The sequence below is a fragment of the Argentina silus genome (genome assembly GCF_951799395.1).
Source record: "Argentina silus genome assembly, chromosome: 12".
Classification (NCBI taxonomy): domain Eukaryota; kingdom Metazoa; phylum Chordata; class Actinopteri; order Argentiniformes; family Argentinidae; genus Argentina; species Argentina silus.
The window spans coordinates 18247548-18263932 of record NC_139666.1 but is presented as its reverse complement, the minus strand read 5'-3'; the positions used below and the strand labels follow the sequence as shown (position 1 = coordinate 18263932).

General features: G+C 41.5%; 3 protein-coding genes across 3 annotated transcripts; 1 reads left to right on the top strand and 2 right to left on the bottom strand.

Moving 5' to 3' along the window:
* Positions 1-7563: 7563 nt before the first annotated feature.
* mitd1 (MIT, microtubule interacting and transport, domain containing 1) lies at positions 7564-10433 on the bottom strand. Its single transcript, XM_083681922.1, is given in 8 exon segments — positions 7564-8093; positions 8255-8315; positions 8701-8816; positions 9045-9131; positions 9271-9295; positions 9297-9405; positions 9627-9728; positions 9885-10433. Coding segments are annotated over 8 exon segments (741 nt in total). The 5' UTR covers positions 10030-10433; the 3' UTR covers positions 7564-7997.
* A 272-nt stretch (positions 10434-10705) lies between these two features.
* On the top strand, positions 10706-12663 carry mrpl30 (mitochondrial ribosomal protein L30). Its single transcript, XM_083681339.1, has 5 exons — positions 10706-10986; positions 11260-11337; positions 11522-11668; positions 11909-11982; positions 12326-12663. The coding sequence occupies exons 1-5, from the start codon at positions 10936-10938 to the stop codon at positions 12456-12458; spliced, it is 483 nt and encodes a 160-aa protein (XP_083537465.1). The 5' UTR covers positions 10706-10935; the 3' UTR covers positions 12459-12663.
* A 109-nt stretch (positions 12664-12772) lies between these two features.
* On the bottom strand, positions 12773-16292 carry txndc9 (thioredoxin domain containing 9). Its single transcript, XM_083682716.1, has 5 exons — positions 16265-16292; positions 14821-15027; positions 14181-14299; positions 13811-14065; positions 12773-13667 (listed from the first exon to the last, which is right to left on the bottom strand). The coding sequence occupies exons 2-5, from the start codon at positions 15004-15006 to the stop codon at positions 13547-13549; spliced, it is 681 nt and encodes a 226-aa protein (XP_083538842.1). The 5' UTR covers positions 15007-15027; positions 16265-16292; the 3' UTR covers positions 12773-13546.
* Between the last annotated feature and the right edge of the window lie 93 nt (positions 16293-16385).

Here is a 16385-nt window from a genome sequence, read left to right as displayed (position 1 = left end):
AATACACTCACTGTAATACAGGTCTGTACTGTCACAGACACAGATATACTCTATCATGCAATGATCAGATTATTAATAACTCCATGTGTCAGTGTGTTTGTATCTGTCCCTATATTGAATTGCCCAGCAACACACCAATAAGATTTTCTGAATACGAATACAAATAACCATGAATCAATAAATAAGCGATTACTGAGCAGCCCCATCACCATTATGCTTCTGAGCCTCACCTGGAAGGTCCTCAGAGCTCTCCTTTGTATCCCCTGTGGAAGACTCCATCACTCTTTTCAAAGACTTCAGAAGAAAGCGGAGGAGAGAGAGAGACAGAAGCAGAGATAGTGAGAAGTCAGCACCCAGACAAAGAGAGATATAGAAGCTGCTGTAACATTCAAAATAGACTTTCTAACATGCAGTGAATGTTCCAACTCTCTGATCATGCATTAACATTGGTACGGTTCTGCACTGCACGCGTCTGACTATCTGACACCCCACCTGAGATCAAAGGTTTATTGGCATTATCATCAGTGGCGTAGACTTTCACCTTCACCTGCTCCTTTCCACGAAAGCGTGGTGACCTTCTTCATAACCAACTGGGTGGAATCACTGTTTACAACTTCTTAGGTAGATCCAGATCTCAGTAAAAGACATGAGGCATAGGAAACCTACCTAGTCTGCTTCAGAGTACACTAGGTTTATGGTTCTCTGAGTCAGCTGGACATAATATGTCAGTGTCTATCAACACTGGAGATGGACAAACTCACAAACAAATGTAGACTAGACAAACTAAAGATGTAAAAAACAGGATGCCTTTTCTGTTGATACACACTGCCGGTCTGTCTGTGGTGTGTGAAAACCAAATCTAGGACACGCACGCACGCACTGCACATGAAGCCACCTGGGTGATAAACCAGCCATCCCAGGTTGCAAACCCTCTCAGAGCCTGGCCCAGTGTCTGGGGGCTCACCAACAGCCAAAGATAAACTAGGGAGCATTAGGCTGTGGATCAACATGCAACATCCAGGCCTCTCCTCTCCTCTCAGATGGAACTACAGCTACCAGAATGGAGTCGAAAATAAACTGGCAGTTCCAAAGCTGAGGCCCCAAACGAAAGCACCAACTGAAACAGGAGATAATCCCCTGGATTATTGACATTGCATAGAGATCTTTAGAAATCCTAAGATTTCACAGTGCCATAACCCACAACAACAATTAATCACAAACATCCAATGTTAGGGCAACAAAAGATGTAGCTGAAATGCAGTATGCACAAAATATACACACATACAATGCACACACGCATTTAACATAGTTTAACATAGTTTATTCTGATTCTGATTCTGATAGTTTACACACATAAACTGAACATACTGTGCACTCTGTGACAGACAAATAACACAAATGTATAGACATTGTACAGACATTATAAAACAGTGTTCACACTCTCTCACTCTCTCTCTCTCTCACTCTCTCTCTCTCACACACACACACACACACACACACACACACACACACACACACACACACACAGTTTACAAGAACATTATCAAAGAATGGTACTTTGCTACAGCATATTTAAAGGTATCTATCCTTGAGAAAAAAAAGCTATGTTGCAAAATAGGATCTCAGAGTCAGGCAATGTAACATGAATGTGTTTACTTACCAATCACCTCTCCCTCGTGCCTCCTAGTCCTTCTGTACTCTCTCCTCTTCTGTCACTCTGTTGTGTTCCTCCTATCGGCAGAGGCGAAGACCCTTCCTTTAAACCCCAGACATCTGTAGACGGAGGGATGAAGAGGGAGGAGAGAATGAGAGCAAGAGAATAGAAGGACAGACTAAGGAAGACAGAAGGTCACTCCATTCTGGGGTAAGTATATGCCGAGAGTGAAAGGAGAGCAGACTGGAGGGAGTGAAGTAGAGGGAGCGAGTGAGAGAGGGGAAAGCAGACAGAGAGAGAGAGAGAGAGAGAGAGAGAGAGAGAGAGAGAGAGAGAGAGAGGAAGAAAAAGAGAGAGAGCAGATCCAGACTCTATTACATTAGTAGCACACTATGGCCCTCTGCGCTAAGCTCCTTAGGAAACACTAACCTGATTTTAGGCCCAGAAATGAGAAGAGAAAAAAAAATAAAGCTGCAGCTGGAAAGAGGACAGGCAGTATTGCTGATGGAATCACTGACACACTACCACCACCACTATCCCAATACACTGGGCTGGGCCAACCACAGAATGGGGTGTGTGTTTGAAAACCAGAGAGAAAGAGAGTTGTATGTTTGTGTGTGAAAGAGACAAAAAGAGAGAGAAATTATCAAGTATGTGTGTGATACAACATAGAACAGTAGGATAAGATAGTGTGTGTGTGTGTGTGTGTGTGTGTGTGTGTGTGTGTGTGTGTGTCTTAAGCACTTGGGAAAAGCCCTGAGCTCCGAACCGTTAATGATCTGAAACTCTTGGCTGAGCATAAAGTTCACTGCACCAGCGTCATCAAGGGTTCTCTTTACCACACCATTTCCCACCTCATTTGCAGAGTGTTATTGACTTAACTTCTACAGGTGCGTCAAATTGAAATGAACTCTAATGGAGCCAGTGGAAGATGTAACCACCGTAACTGTTGTCATAGCTGAGCAATAAATAGAGGTGTTCAGTATTTGCATGTCCATGCGTCTGCCGCTCAGTGCTTTTGCATCTGTGATCTTTTGGATGTGATAAAGCAGTTTGGTCAAGTCCCTTCCCTCAGATGTGTCAGTGCAGTTACAGTAAACAGGGTTGAGGGGACATGTCATTTAATTTCAGTTCATTAAGGATGTTAAACTGAAATTCCAAATTAAACTGAAAAATCATAAATTATATAAAGCCTCAGGTGAACAGGAGTTTCTCATGGTTTCAAGCTCAGCAGGGTCTTCTTTAAGACTGAGGAGAGAGTATGAAGGCACAAGGGATATCAGCTGGGTCAATCTCCATGGGCAAAGAGAAAATCCAGATTTGGATTTATCTCTCTTTTCCTCCCTCCCTGTCACCCGGTCTCTGGATGGTTTGCTGAACAGCTTTGGGCTAGAAATACACATCTGCATTGGCCTCTAGGGTCATCCATAAATCCCTCTCTCTTTTACCAGGATTCAAACTCAGCTGTGACATCTGGTCTACTTCCAACATTCCATATTCAGCATTCCACAGTGCCAGTCCAACTGCCTATATCTGAGATCTAACACCATTTAATACAGTACCCTCCATTGTACAGTGGGCATTATAGTGTCTATGACTGTTGTGATAGCAGTCACAGAATGTCACAGAATGACAGTAAATAACACAAATTTATCAAATTGTCCTTCCATTGTATTTCCAATTCAAGATTCTAAATTTTTCATACAGTTTTGTCCAATGGTCAATTTGAGAAATGGCACACAATCAAGCATGCTTATTAAGTCAGTAGAGTTTGTAGTCGACTTCATAAACAGAAACAACAAAAAAACCATTTTCCAGTCTCCTTATACAGTGCGTATACCCTGTACAGTATGAAAAACCCCTGTATACCCTGCGTAAGTAATGGGACAGTTTGGATTTGAAATCAAACAATTACTATGAGTAGAGATCAAGGGTATTTTTGTACATGTTGATTTCACCATTCATACCTTTTAGCAAATTGTAACCTGACCACCCTTTTTGAGGATAACTAGTGGTTTGCACCTTGCAGTGAAGCCTCTGTTGTTCAGCTGGTCACGTATTCTACGGATGGTAGTCTCTGACACATAGCGAGTGTTCCTGATATGTGGGACAGTTTTTTGTTTTTTTTCTTAATTATGATGAGCATTCTTCAGTCATACAGTGTAGAAGTCTTCCTTGGCCTACCAGCCCATTTGCGCTTGCTGAGCTCACCAGTGCTTTTCTTCTTCTTTTTAATGTTCCTAACTGTTGCTTTTAGCAAGCCTAAGGATTTCTGGGGTTTTTCCTGATTTTTCAGCCTAATAATGTCTTAATTTCAGTTGTAATTTCATTGACACCTATTTAGTCCTCATGTTGACAGACATCAATAGCAGACTCCAAAGGCAAATGCAAAGCCTATAATTAATACTAGACATTGTCAGCTCTCTTATGCCTGCACAAATTATGTGACAGAACACACCTAACTAACCAGAAACCTCTTTCAAGCCAATTGTCCCATTACTTTTTGTGCCCTAAAATAGGGGGACTGTCTATACAAAGTGTTGTCGTTTCTAAATGGTTAAACCAATATGTACACACATAGCATGAAAAAAAAGATGAAAATATCTACTTTAACCTCATCGGAAGTGTTTGATTTAAAATCCAAACTTTTCGAGAGCCAAAAGAAAATGCTTCACTGTACCATTACTTTGCAGGGCACTTTGAAGAGGAATAGAGAAAAGACAAATTAATAATCTGTCCTCCTTCTGAACCGAGTCAAAAATAACTGATTCATCTGTCAAAGATTTGATTTCCATGGGATTATAATTTCCTGGGCACAGAACCTCGATGAGGACCGCGCATATAGAGATTAAGGCCGATTATAGATAGATTTTAATCCGATCCCTGGGGGAGTTCATGAGGGTGTTTCGTTTAAACAAATGTTCACTAATGAATACTGGCAGAGAAACTACATTTACTGTGTGATCTACGCACCCCCCTCCAAAAAACCTTGTTTACTAGGCTATTTATGAATGCATTACTGCTTTTGTTACAGTACGGTCACAATTGTGCATATCCATTTATCTCTTAAAATGAGACAATCTCTTTCTTAGCAAAAAAAATAATTTAGTTATTGAAATCAAAGACTCACCTTGCTAAAAGTGGGCCACATCTGGCCTAACTCAATATAACACATAGAAAATAGTAGTCATCTGCATGCTACAAGGCACGATTTTGAAATAGGCTATACAAAATAAGCTATTCAATACTTAAATGAACATTATAGTTATTATACTTACTATACTTGTGCGGCTCTCGTGTTAGCGAGGAACTGTCAATTTTTCCTATTATTCTGGAGCGTTGTCTCGGAGTTCAGCTGTGTTCAGAAGTGACCGTATTCGTCTGGATGCTGTATGTTGTGCCGCTTCAAGTAGGCTGGCACAGCGAGTGCGCGCGACCACCGTCCCATATCTACGGTTTACTATTCGGACCAAGATTTTAACCCTTAGCTAACGTACTAAAACATTACACGCATTGTAAGAACAGAAGGAATTACTCCTTACTGTTAACTCTTTACCGTTAACCTAAGGGTATGAGTGCAATACTAGATCTAGTGCAATACTAGATCTAGTTAATGTTCATTTTCTGATTGGTTAGGCACTGTCTTTGAAACTATAGGCTTTTTTTTTTTTTTTGCAAAACTCTACACAATAACCACAAAACCTTACACCAAACCAACAAAACATTATACATCTCTTGCAAAAGCAAAGAATTCTTGCAAAACTCTTCAAACTCTTTTTAGAAATGTGTTTTTGCGTCAATACAATACACACAAACCATCATTTGAATAAGCACACGAAGCACCAACTACGCACAAAGGGTTTTGCTTTTTCTGTGTGCAGTTTGCAATAAAGTTGTGTCATACATGTAGCAAACACACATACACACAGGTATCCAAATGTGTAAAGTATGGATCTGTATTCCGAACATAACACACCATCAATACAAATAAGGGGGAAAAGTTTTTTTTTTTTTTCTCCCCAAAACAGTTCTGACACTCCTCAAACAACAAAAGGGCAGTAGAAGAAAACAAAAACATTTTGCTAGAAAAAAAAGAACAGAACAAAAGTTAGGCTAAATCTCGCCTTCTTTATGGGTCTGGCCATAAGACTTCATTCACATCACATGCGATGTTGTCTTGAGCTAGGCAGCGTGGAAGGTATCGCTTGGAGTGCCGTATCCAGGCCTGGCATGACCCCTGATCGATGTCTCCACAAGCCTCCTCCATTGCCTGTAGAAGGGCTATGCGTTGGTGGGGGGAGATTGAGTGCGATGAAAAGTGGGTGACCTGTGAACCAGTTGCGGACCAAAGCAGCCCGGTGGAAACTAACATTGTCCCATATTACAACGTACCTGGGCTGCTCTGGCCCCTAGTCATTAGGAATTAGTCTGTTGTGGAGGGTGTCCAGAAATGTGATAATGTGTGCAGTGGTGTATGGGCCTAGGATTGCATGATTGTGAAGGACGCCGCACACAGTTATGTTCCGGGACGTTGATGATGGCACGGTGTCCGATAATATTTCTGCTGCGGCCCCTTGTTTTTGCAAGGTTGAAACCTGCCTCGTCTAGCTCCATGACTCTCTGAAAGAGACAAGACAAAACAATGTAGAGAAGTACGAAAATACAGGGATCAGTCAATATGATGTAGCACCATACACTTCCAGATCCAGTACCAATGATAGGATAGTATAGCTGACCTGCACATATTCATATCTCAGTTGTTTTACACGGACTGAGTTTCTTTCGAAAGGGACTCTGTACAGCTGCTTCATCCTAATTCTATTGCAGAGAGACTCACTCTGTTGACGTTTTGGAATGTGGTGTTATCTGCCATTGTGTGGTCCTGCAGTTCTCTGAGTCTGATGCAGTTATTTGAAATGACCATATTTACAATGTGGGTCTCCTGCTCTGGGGTGAACAGTCGACCTCTTCCACCAGATACTGGTTTTCTTGCAGTTCTGTAAAACATTTGAATTAATTAGTGATAGATCCTTCTCATTATGAAAGTAGAGTACATATCACTGTACCAGTAAGACTACAGCACTTAGTTACTTACCAGTTCTCATTTCGAAATATCCAGATGACACCTGCAACAGTATAGTGGCTCAGATTTGGTTGAACCCGTTGCCCAGCCTCCCTCATGCTCATCTCTTGGTTGACAACATGGTCAACGAGTCACTCTGATTTAATCAGTTATTGTGTTCCTGACTCCCCTTCCTCTTCCGCATCCTCTCCTTCTCCCTCGTCTTACTTCACCTCTTCTTTCTCCTCTTCCTCCTCTAGTTCTCACCCCTCTTATTCTCTGTCCAATATTGGCCTCCATTGTTGTCCAAACCAAATGTTTACCTGTGGTCTATTTCCAGTGCTCAAGCTCTGATTTGTAAGTGAACTCATTATCTAAAAGTGTTTTCACATGTGTCAGTGTGGAAAGGCAATTGGCAAAAAAAAAGTGTAGCAATGTAGAGACCAATGTTTACAGTTTTGCTAGAAGTATGTTATTAAATTGCAAACTGAGTGTAAAGCAGTGAGTTGTGTTTACAGTTTTGCAAAAAGTGTGTTATAAAATTACAAATTGAGTGTAAAGCAGAGAACGTGCATTAAGTTTGGCACACTTGGTAAATGCATTGGCTACAAGTGTTAATGGTTTCAGAGATAGTGCTTTAAGAATCACTTAGTGTTTAAGCATTCAGAAAAAACTGTAAACGAACTGCAATATCCACCAGATGGAGCCATATCCTTCGATAAATTGATAAGAATGCTGTTTGGGACTGTTTTCTGATGAAAACATCATTTTTTACTGATATAGGCCTACCCTTCCAAAGATAGAATGTTTTCTTGAAAAATTCTAAATAATAAAATACTGTATTTGTATACTTTTATTGTAAAACAGAATTTTAAAGATACATTCAATTACTGTTCATAGATGTGAGCCATATATTACCCTACCAACCCATGTTTGGATCCACCATCCACCATTCAGGTCCAAGTTATTTATGTCCCATGCACACAGAAACAGGACACAGAGAGACTACATACAAGTAAAAAGCAACCTCTCCCAAACCAAAAATAATTAATATGATAAGGAGTATGACACTGTGTTCCTTTTCCTGTAATCATAAATAGTGAAATATGCATATAAACCGTTACCATTCCCAATCTTTGGCATCTTAATATGAAAGGCCATCCTGTACAAATAACAAGGCACTTTGAAGGTAACATGATTATGCAGAGGGGGAGAAAGGGAGGAATAAAAGTTGTTTTGTGTTTTAAAAAGAAAAAGAGTGGGACTCCAGTTCCACAGGTCTTATAGTGTCTTTGTATGTTTAGTGTGAAACACGTCCACTGAGGTCTCGTGGCATTGCCTCAGGTCATAGTCACAGTACCCGATGGAGAAGCGGCCCTGGGAAAGGAATGAACAGTACAGAATAAATGCTACATTACTAATGCTAGTATTCTATGACTATTATAACAACATGCCTCGGGGCATACCAACCTGTTAGTGTTTGTGATTATGAAAAATACAGATTGAAAGATAAGAAAAACACATGACCGATGTCTTGCCTTGTGTTTCTTGAAGTAATCCAGTCCTCTTCCTATTTTGATAATCCAACCGTTGTCAAATCTAAAGGGAGAGACACATAGTCACATCTTTATCCTGATATCTGAGCAACCAACCCTTATAAAATTAAACATGAACAAAGATATGGTGAGATAAGCCCAACCAAACCGTGTCCATTCAAAGCCACTGACCCAAGCCATTATTGCCAAAGGATTTCTCTTGAAGTGGAGTGATGAGTGAAAGGGTGACTGAGTTTGACAATTGTCCAGGATGTGTATTCTGGGTGTGTGGATATCGAATTCAAGCAACCTAGCTGGGTACCCATTTATATATTCCACACGACATTGGTGCCTTGTCAATATTACAGTGACTAAATCATGGAGGCTACAGTTTGAGTGGGCTGTATCTGGGATGGGTTTACGGGATGAGGGTTTGACAATAGCTGTACCTGATCTCCCTGTCGTGGATGGTGGAGGAGTACTGCAGGTCCAGACTAACCCCCTGGGTCTCCAGACTCTGTTTGAGCTCCGCCAGAGCGTTGACCTGCTGGAAGGAACTGTCCCCCTGCAGAACAGACAGACCAATCAGTAAAACAGAAACACAGAGAAATAGCAAAGAGACAATAGAGACAAGAAAAAGATTTGGTCTGTTCTACCTTGTTAAATTAGGCAGCTACTTTGTCTATACTTTACCCTTCATGTTAGGCAACAGAGAAACAAGACGAGAGAGCAGCAAATAGGAAAACAATCAGATAGATCTGAGGTGTTGTAACAAAGAGTCTAAGCAGCTTACCTCATCCTGAGAGGTCAGGAGGTGGATCTTTTTCACTTTACAGGAAGCTTTCAGCAGCATCTCACAGAGCCTCAGAAAGTTATACAACTATAGGGGAGAGGAACAGGGTAGTAGTAAGGGCCATTTCACTGCACTCCTGACCACACCTATGTGTAGTTTTTCATGTGTTGAAAATGTGCTAGAGACTAGACGCAAGATAGTGGAATCCAAAGCATAGGCACATTACCTGGTGTATGTGTCGTATGTAAGGGCTCCACCCAGACCTCGGTGAGCCCCTCGTTGATATAAGGCTTGAACAGAGCCTCATAGCTGTATCCCGTAGCATTCTCTGCTATCCTAATCTGCTCATGGTACTTCCCCTCTGAGAAGGAGAGGAAAGGGGGGTGGGTTAAAAAGACACACGGGGGAGAAAAGACAGAGGAGAAATAGGAAGAGGAGTCAATATTCAGGAGATGGTTATATTGGTAAAGAAAGAGCAGGTGTTTTAAATTTAAACCTTCACCGTCAATTTCGCAACATAGCATTCTATCATTGACTGAACCTCTACCATACCACCCTTATGAGCAAGCATTAGTTGGTTACCTTCTTTCAGTTGGTTCACATGGACTTTAATCTGCTCTGCTCTTTCCATGTAGCCCTTTATTTTTGTCCGGTAGTGGACTTTCTTTGAGTCGTCTTTCACAGCTGTGGACAGATTGACAAATCTATAAAACTTCTGTGTGTGTGTGTGTGTGTGTGTGTGTGTGTGTGTGTGTGTGTGTGTGTGTGTGTGTGTGTGTGTGTGTGTGTGTGTGTGTGTGTGTGTGTGTGTGTGTGTGTGTGTGTGTGTGTGTGTCACACCTTTCAGCACGTCCATCAGTAGCTGGATCCCCTCCTGGTAGCATACCAGTGATTCCTGGAAACGCGTACTCTGGTCCAACTCCACAGCTCGCTTGAGGACGGAGATGGCCGAGGTCTCCATACCTGGTACGTGATTCTGTGTCATGATTTTACCTGGTCAAGATGGACTTGACTGAGATTCAGGGAGATCCACACTGTCCAAACTTGTCAACCTGTGAATATGAATCCTCGCCCTACAAAGAATACAGCACACAGGCTACAGCACTTCCTGCACACCTGTAGCCGATGCAATTAAAAACATTTTTAAAAAAGGAGGTAAAGAACAAAAATCTGACAAAGCTAGCTAGCTACTCATCATTGACAGTTCTAAAAGCAGCACAAATGCACCCAGGAACCATCTTTAAACTCGTATGATCGCGTGCAAAATATCCATGCAGTACTATGCAAGTCTAATGAGCGAGGGTTAATATACCATGTATCTTAAGTTAAATCGTATACAAATAAAAAAAACATATATTTATATTCTGTTGCCGCTTGAGGGTTCTTCCTTACAAACACAGAGGTACGTTGTAATAATAATTCCCCAAGGAACAAATACACGGAAGGGGTTCAACTCACTGTAACATCCCTTAGGATACTCCAATGGAATCTAATTAAAAGCAAAACCTAATCATATAGTAATTTTACATGAATAAGATCATATTTCCTTGTCAATTCTAATTGAACTCAACTAAAACGATATGTAATAGGAACAAAACAAGTAAAGCATTATGTAACTACGGTATTGTTTAGAAGGGACGACATCCTACTTCCGTTAGGAGATGTCATACGAATGAAACGTGAAAAGGTTGCGTTCCTAGACCTCTGTGTAGGGTGTAATTTGTAAATATGTTATTGATATGATAGACACACTTACAACTCGATAGAATTCAGTCGAGACCTCCACGCGTTACGCATGAGTTGCTATATACTGTAGCTGGATAACCTTGTCCTTGGCGTCCCTGCATGCATTTCATCTCATCCTAGCTTGCTTACAATCTAGCAAGTCAATATGGCAATCATTTGTCGTTCTTTCCACATACCTTCTTTCGCAGCTGCCAAGGTAAGTTTAATGTATTTCTAAAAATTATGTAGGTATGACTGCTTTGCCTGCAGTTGGAAACTACTATTCAACCAAGTTACTGGTTGTGTGAATAACACATTTTGCGGGATCAATTGACAGTCTTTGGTCAAACCCAATTGCATTTGCATCTGATACATTTTGTTAGACTTGCCATCAAACTGGTTGTCAGTCACAACAGGACCACCTTCTTTATACCCTTCTTAGGCCCATCTCTTCATCTTGTATTCATATCTGCCTTGTACTTTCTTGCAGACTTTGACAGAAGCTACGACGTTGCCTTGGTTAATTTCTTTTCGCAGCAAAGTTACAAGAGCACGGATTCCTCCAGAGGTATGGGAGGGAGCAAAAAATGATGCTTCTTTACAAGAACAATCCCATTTTGATGTGACTATTGTAACATAAATAACAATGGAACTTCATTAATGAGTGGTCTCAACTTCTTACTATATACTTCTTATAATATACTTTATATTATATGATATATTAATACACTTCTCCCTCCATGTGCCTGCAGGTATTAAAGGAGAGGTCCAAAGAGCATGAGAAGTATGGAGGGGACCCAGACCAGCCCCATAAACTGCACATAGTTACCAGGGTGAAGAGTACCATACGCCGGCCCTACTGGGAGAAGAAGATGATAGAGGACATGGGCCTGAAAAAGGTAAGACTCGTATCCATTTTGACAAATAGCATCCACCACAAATGACTGGAAAAGAGTACAGACATCGGTATTTGGTTTTCACAAACAGAGCGCAGACTGCTCCCAATCCTGAAGTCTATGATCCTTTTTCCTCTTCTCCCTTTGGGTATTTATAAAGTTCACATGGCTCTGTTCACTGCTTGGTCAAGTGATGATGATTCTGGTTGCACTAATGTCCTCCTCTGTTCCCTCTCTACTTAGGCGTATGTACCTGTTATTCACAAGAATACACATTCAGTCAACAACCAGCTGAAATACATCAAGCATCTGGTGAGGTAAGTCTCCATAGTATGCTGCAGGTTGGAATAGGACTCAACTCGCCTATAGGTGCAAAATTTGTGATAATTGCTGTCCATCAGGGGAGGCTGGTGGAAGTAGAAATCAGGACAGGCTCATTGTAATGCATGGAACGGAATGAGGGATGGTATCAAACATTACCATTCTTAATTCCGTTCCATGCATTAGTGAGCCCATCCTCTAATTTCTACCTGTTTATGTCCGACATTGAAACTATGACTCACTGAGATCATAATAAAATCCTTATAGTTCTGTGCTATGATCATTGAAAGACACTGTACAACATTGCTGATTTCTTCATTTTTCCATCCCTCTGTTCAGGATTCAGCCTCTGAAGCTTCCCCATGGTCTCCCTGCTGAGGAAGACATGGCTGAGACCTACCTGAACGGCAATGGGGAGCTGATTGTTCGACGTCTCCTCAAACCTGTAGAGCCAAAGGCAATAGAGTCGTAGCCCCCTCCCTCCCCAAGACAATGTTGAATAGCCCAGGTCATGATTCACTGGTTTTATCAGGCCAAACTAGTATTAGCCATGCTTCCAAGCCTCTGAAGAAGTAGACTGGTGGTGAAATACCTTGTTTCCTCAAGACCTGGATTGCAGATGTCTTTTGATCTCCCCTTTGTATTGTCTTTCTTTTGATTAAAACATATATGGCCAACTACTTGCTATTGAATTGAATGTTTGATGCATGATAGGACCTTAGATACATCTATGGCAAGTTGTAGTCACATCCGAATCTTAGTATGATGAAAAAGTTTACCAAGGGCCAGTGATAATCAGTTTCTTTTATTAATTAAGATAAAGCACATATTTATAGAAAAACTCCAAAACCTGTGCTACTGTCACACTGAGGAGACTGGAGGAAGAATGTGGATGGTGGTTCTGGAATGCAGCTAGTGTCCTTGGCACTTGTTTGTTGCTCATGAACAGCTGGGTGATGAGGTCTTCACTGACTTTGACACAACAAAGTCAAAACAGATAAAATGCACACAGTTAGTAATGCCATGATGTCTGGCTTTAGTTGCTAAAAAGGGTTTCTTAATGATCTTGGCAGAAAGGTTGGGGTTAATTGAAAAGTCAATTTTGGAATTGACAACACTCATATGAGTAAATGTCATGTCCAATCCAACTGACAGGAATAACAAAATCATGTCCATGTAAACAATGTGGCAAATTGTTGTAGATAAAAACATCATTTCTGCACACAACCATTTAAAAAGGTGCCAGTGATAGAAATCATGTTTTTCATCAATTTGTTTCTATGAAGATTTGTCAGTTTGAAGAAATAAATAAAAGGACCTGTGTTAAACAGTGCATCCTAAAACATGACCAATAAAAGTCAACCCCCCAAAAACAGCTGTAAAACTTTAAAGAAATGAAAAATGATTGCAAACAAAAAAATGTCAGAAAGGGATAAATAGGAAAATGACAGATGAGAAAGAAAAAAAAGCCCAGAACAGTGGGAGGATGTCTGACTGGTTTTGCCTGTTAGTGGGTGAGGTAGCCCTAAGAGAGAGAGAGAGAGAGGCTGGCAGAGTCTTCTAGTCGTCCTCAGAACCAGAGTCTGAGTCATAGCCTCTCCCTCTAATGGTCTTCTTCTCCACCTTGGTGAACTTCGAGCCCGACTTATGTGCCAGTGTAGGAGGTTCCATGAGGTTACCACTAGGGAAAGAGACAGGAGAAGGTTGTGCATTTTGGGATTTAGGAGATTGCATAACACACAGTTGATGTTGGCAAACAAAAACACACATTTTGTAAGTTTTGAAGTGTATGATCAGGTATGGGTTAAATCATCCATCTTTTACCTGTAGTTAATTATTTCAGTGCAGCCCAGTCTCCATTCTAGCATCTCTGTGGTGAACTCGTCTGTATTTCCCAGGTCTCCAAATCCCACCACATAGTCCTTCGTTTTCCCGTCTTTCACAAGAGCCAGGGTGGGAATGACCTTGATGCGGAGCCTCTCTGTCAAGAACGGGGCTTTCTCCACATTCAGCTTAATGAACTTAGTCTCCAGGTGCTTCTTGGCCAGAATAGCCAGGTGCTTGTCCACAATTTTGCATCTTAAGAACAGGGGGAGAGAAGAGAGGATAGGGTTACGGTGATATGATGTGGCCTACATCGGAGGATGGAAAATAAGTTGTGTAAAGAGTCGAGAACAGTTGCCGAGTGGCCTACCTGAAGGTGGAATCTCTGTAGAAATGGCAGACCACATTCTTGCTATCCTTCACCTCTGGAAAGAAGTCTTTCTCACTAGCGATCTCCCTGTATTCCCCATGCCCTTTCGACAGCCACTCCTGAGGAAAGAACAGATCATGTGCCATAAGTGATACAGATAGCATTAGGCTAAGGGTTGCTAAACTGTGCCATATCAAACAGCTTGCTGAAGCAGCATAACCCTGCTGGTCATGGACAGTGCATTCAGTCTCTGAATTGGGATACTGTTCTGCATTGTACCTTCTAGCTGTTCACAAGCGATGGCATGATAAAGACTCTTGCTCAATGCAAATCATCTAGCAAACCCTTGAACCAATGTTGTGTTTAGAGATCTAACTGAGGTCCCCTGCACCAAGTAAATATATTTAAATAAAGCTGTTTATCAGCTGCGGTGTTTAGCCCAAAAAGTCTTCCATAGTTCGATAGAGAGAAAGGGTGCACATGCAGAAAATGCAAGTTTGTTCTTGCTTATTCTGTACATTTATTGAATATTATAATATTCAATAATAATATTCAGTCAGCCCAGGAGTTTCAGCTGTTGCCTTTTACTCTGGATGTAGCCCAACCTGAGGATCACTCCACCTCCACTCCTCCCCCCCACCTGTTTTTGTTTCTGGGATTTCTTGAGGGCCTCCAGCCGCCTCTCCTTCAGCCTTTCCAGGTCGTCCTCGTCCATGCGGTCCAGTTTGCCCATCTCTGCATCCAGCTGTTCCTCCACCATCCTGGCTGACTGCAGCACTTGATGCTCCAGGGCCTTTGCCATGACTTCCATTGATTGACTCGCCATGACGATGAACTCACTCTCGATCTGTGGGGAGCAGAAGAGAAAGAGAGCGTTAAAGCAGGGCAGGAGGAGGATGGGAAGGGAGCGAATGGAGGAGAGTTGATGAATGTGTTGCACAGAATGGCTTTGCATTCTGAGGTACTAGATTATATTAGATTCAACTTTATTGTCATTGTGCAGAGTACAAGTACAGAGACAACGAAATGCAGTTAGCGTCTAACCAGAAGTGCAAAAAAGCAGGAAAGTGCAGTGTGAACAGTATATACAGGTAGTGCAGTATATGAGCAGTATAGTAGTGCAGTGTAGTATAAGTAGTGCAGTGTAAGCAGTATATGAATTAGCAGTAGCATATAAGCAGAATAAATAGGATGCAGTATGAAGTGTAAGCAGCATATGAGCTGTATAGGCAATGCAGTCTAGCAGTATATATGTATTAACAGTAACATTAGAGTAAAGTATTATACTGTGTGTGTGTGTGTGCATCATCATAAGGTATACTTAGATGTAGAGGATGTTATATAAACTACTTTTATAGCCAATATCAACTTAAGATGTTAGCACAAGCTGTCACATACATACCCCTAATAATATTCGAGGACGCCTCATCAATTTAGTAAGCCAGGTGGATGGTAACTATAGTAACGCGACACACCCAAATCGAGGAATCTAAATAGATAGCCAACGCCTCTCTAGAGATATAATATAAATAGCTGCCAGTGTTTCGAGATGAATCTATAGATAGATAGCTAGCTAGCTAAGTAACTCAAATGCAGCTTTGACCAAAAAGCATCAAAAGTTGTCTGGAAGAACCCCTGTTCAACAAAGAGAAACGGCTATGTCGCACGCAAATTCGCGCAGGTCTTGACAACGGCCCATAACATAATGGTCTGCTCAGCTAGGTAAATCAGAATAGCGAACTAACTAGTTTAATTGGTTATATATACCAGTATCATTAGTTAGTTAATCAACTGTGTGGCCAGCCATCGCATCAAGCCACACAGCAAACCCTTATGTGCTAGCTAGCTAGCTAACAAGTGCGTAGCCATAAACATTCAGTCGCTAACGTTGGCTAGTTAGCTAGCTAGCTTCCAAAACAAACAAAGGATGCCCTCGATGGATAGATACTCAGTCATAAAATGACAAGATAGTGCGAATAAACAAAAACACGTGTGTTCTGACAGTGTAAATTAAAGCGATAGATTGCATTAGGCTTTAGTATTCCATGTTAGCTAGCTAGCTGTGAGGCAACATTGCTACTTACCAAACAGCGGTCCGTGTGAAAAGGCAGAGGCTGTCTTGTGGGCGGGGAAAGCGTCAACGGCGCGGGCGGTGCACTCGATCAGGCTAGTAAAGGGGTAGTCCCCTCAAAATACAATTTGACA

Excerpts from the sequence above, each read along its gene's own strand:
- mrpl30 (XM_083681339.1), top strand. The coding sequence starts at position 10,936 with ATGGCAATCATTTGTCGTTCTTTCCACATACCTTCTTTCGCAGCTGCC. Across the intron at positions 10,987-11,259 it reads CTTCTTTCGCAGCTGCCAAG|ACTTTGACAGAAGCTACGAC; the intron begins GTAAGTTTAATG and ends ACTTTCTTGCAG. Across the intron at positions 11,338-11,521 it reads GAGCACGGATTCCTCCAGAG|GTATTAAAGGAGAGGTCCAA; the intron begins GTATGGGAGGGA and ends ATGTGCCTGCAG.
- txndc9 (XM_083682716.1), bottom strand. The coding sequence starts at position 15,006 with ATGGCGAGTCAATCAATGGAAGTCATGGCAAAGGCCCTGGAGCATCAA. Across the intron at positions 14,066-14,180 it reads TACAGAGATTCCACCTTCAG|ATGCAAAATTGTGGACAAGC; the intron begins GTAGGCCACTCG and ends CCTGTTCTTAAG. Across the intron at positions 13,668-13,810 it reads ACTGAAATAATTAACTACAG|TGGTAACCTCATGGAACCTC; the intron begins GTAAAAGATGGA and ends CTCTTTCCCTAG.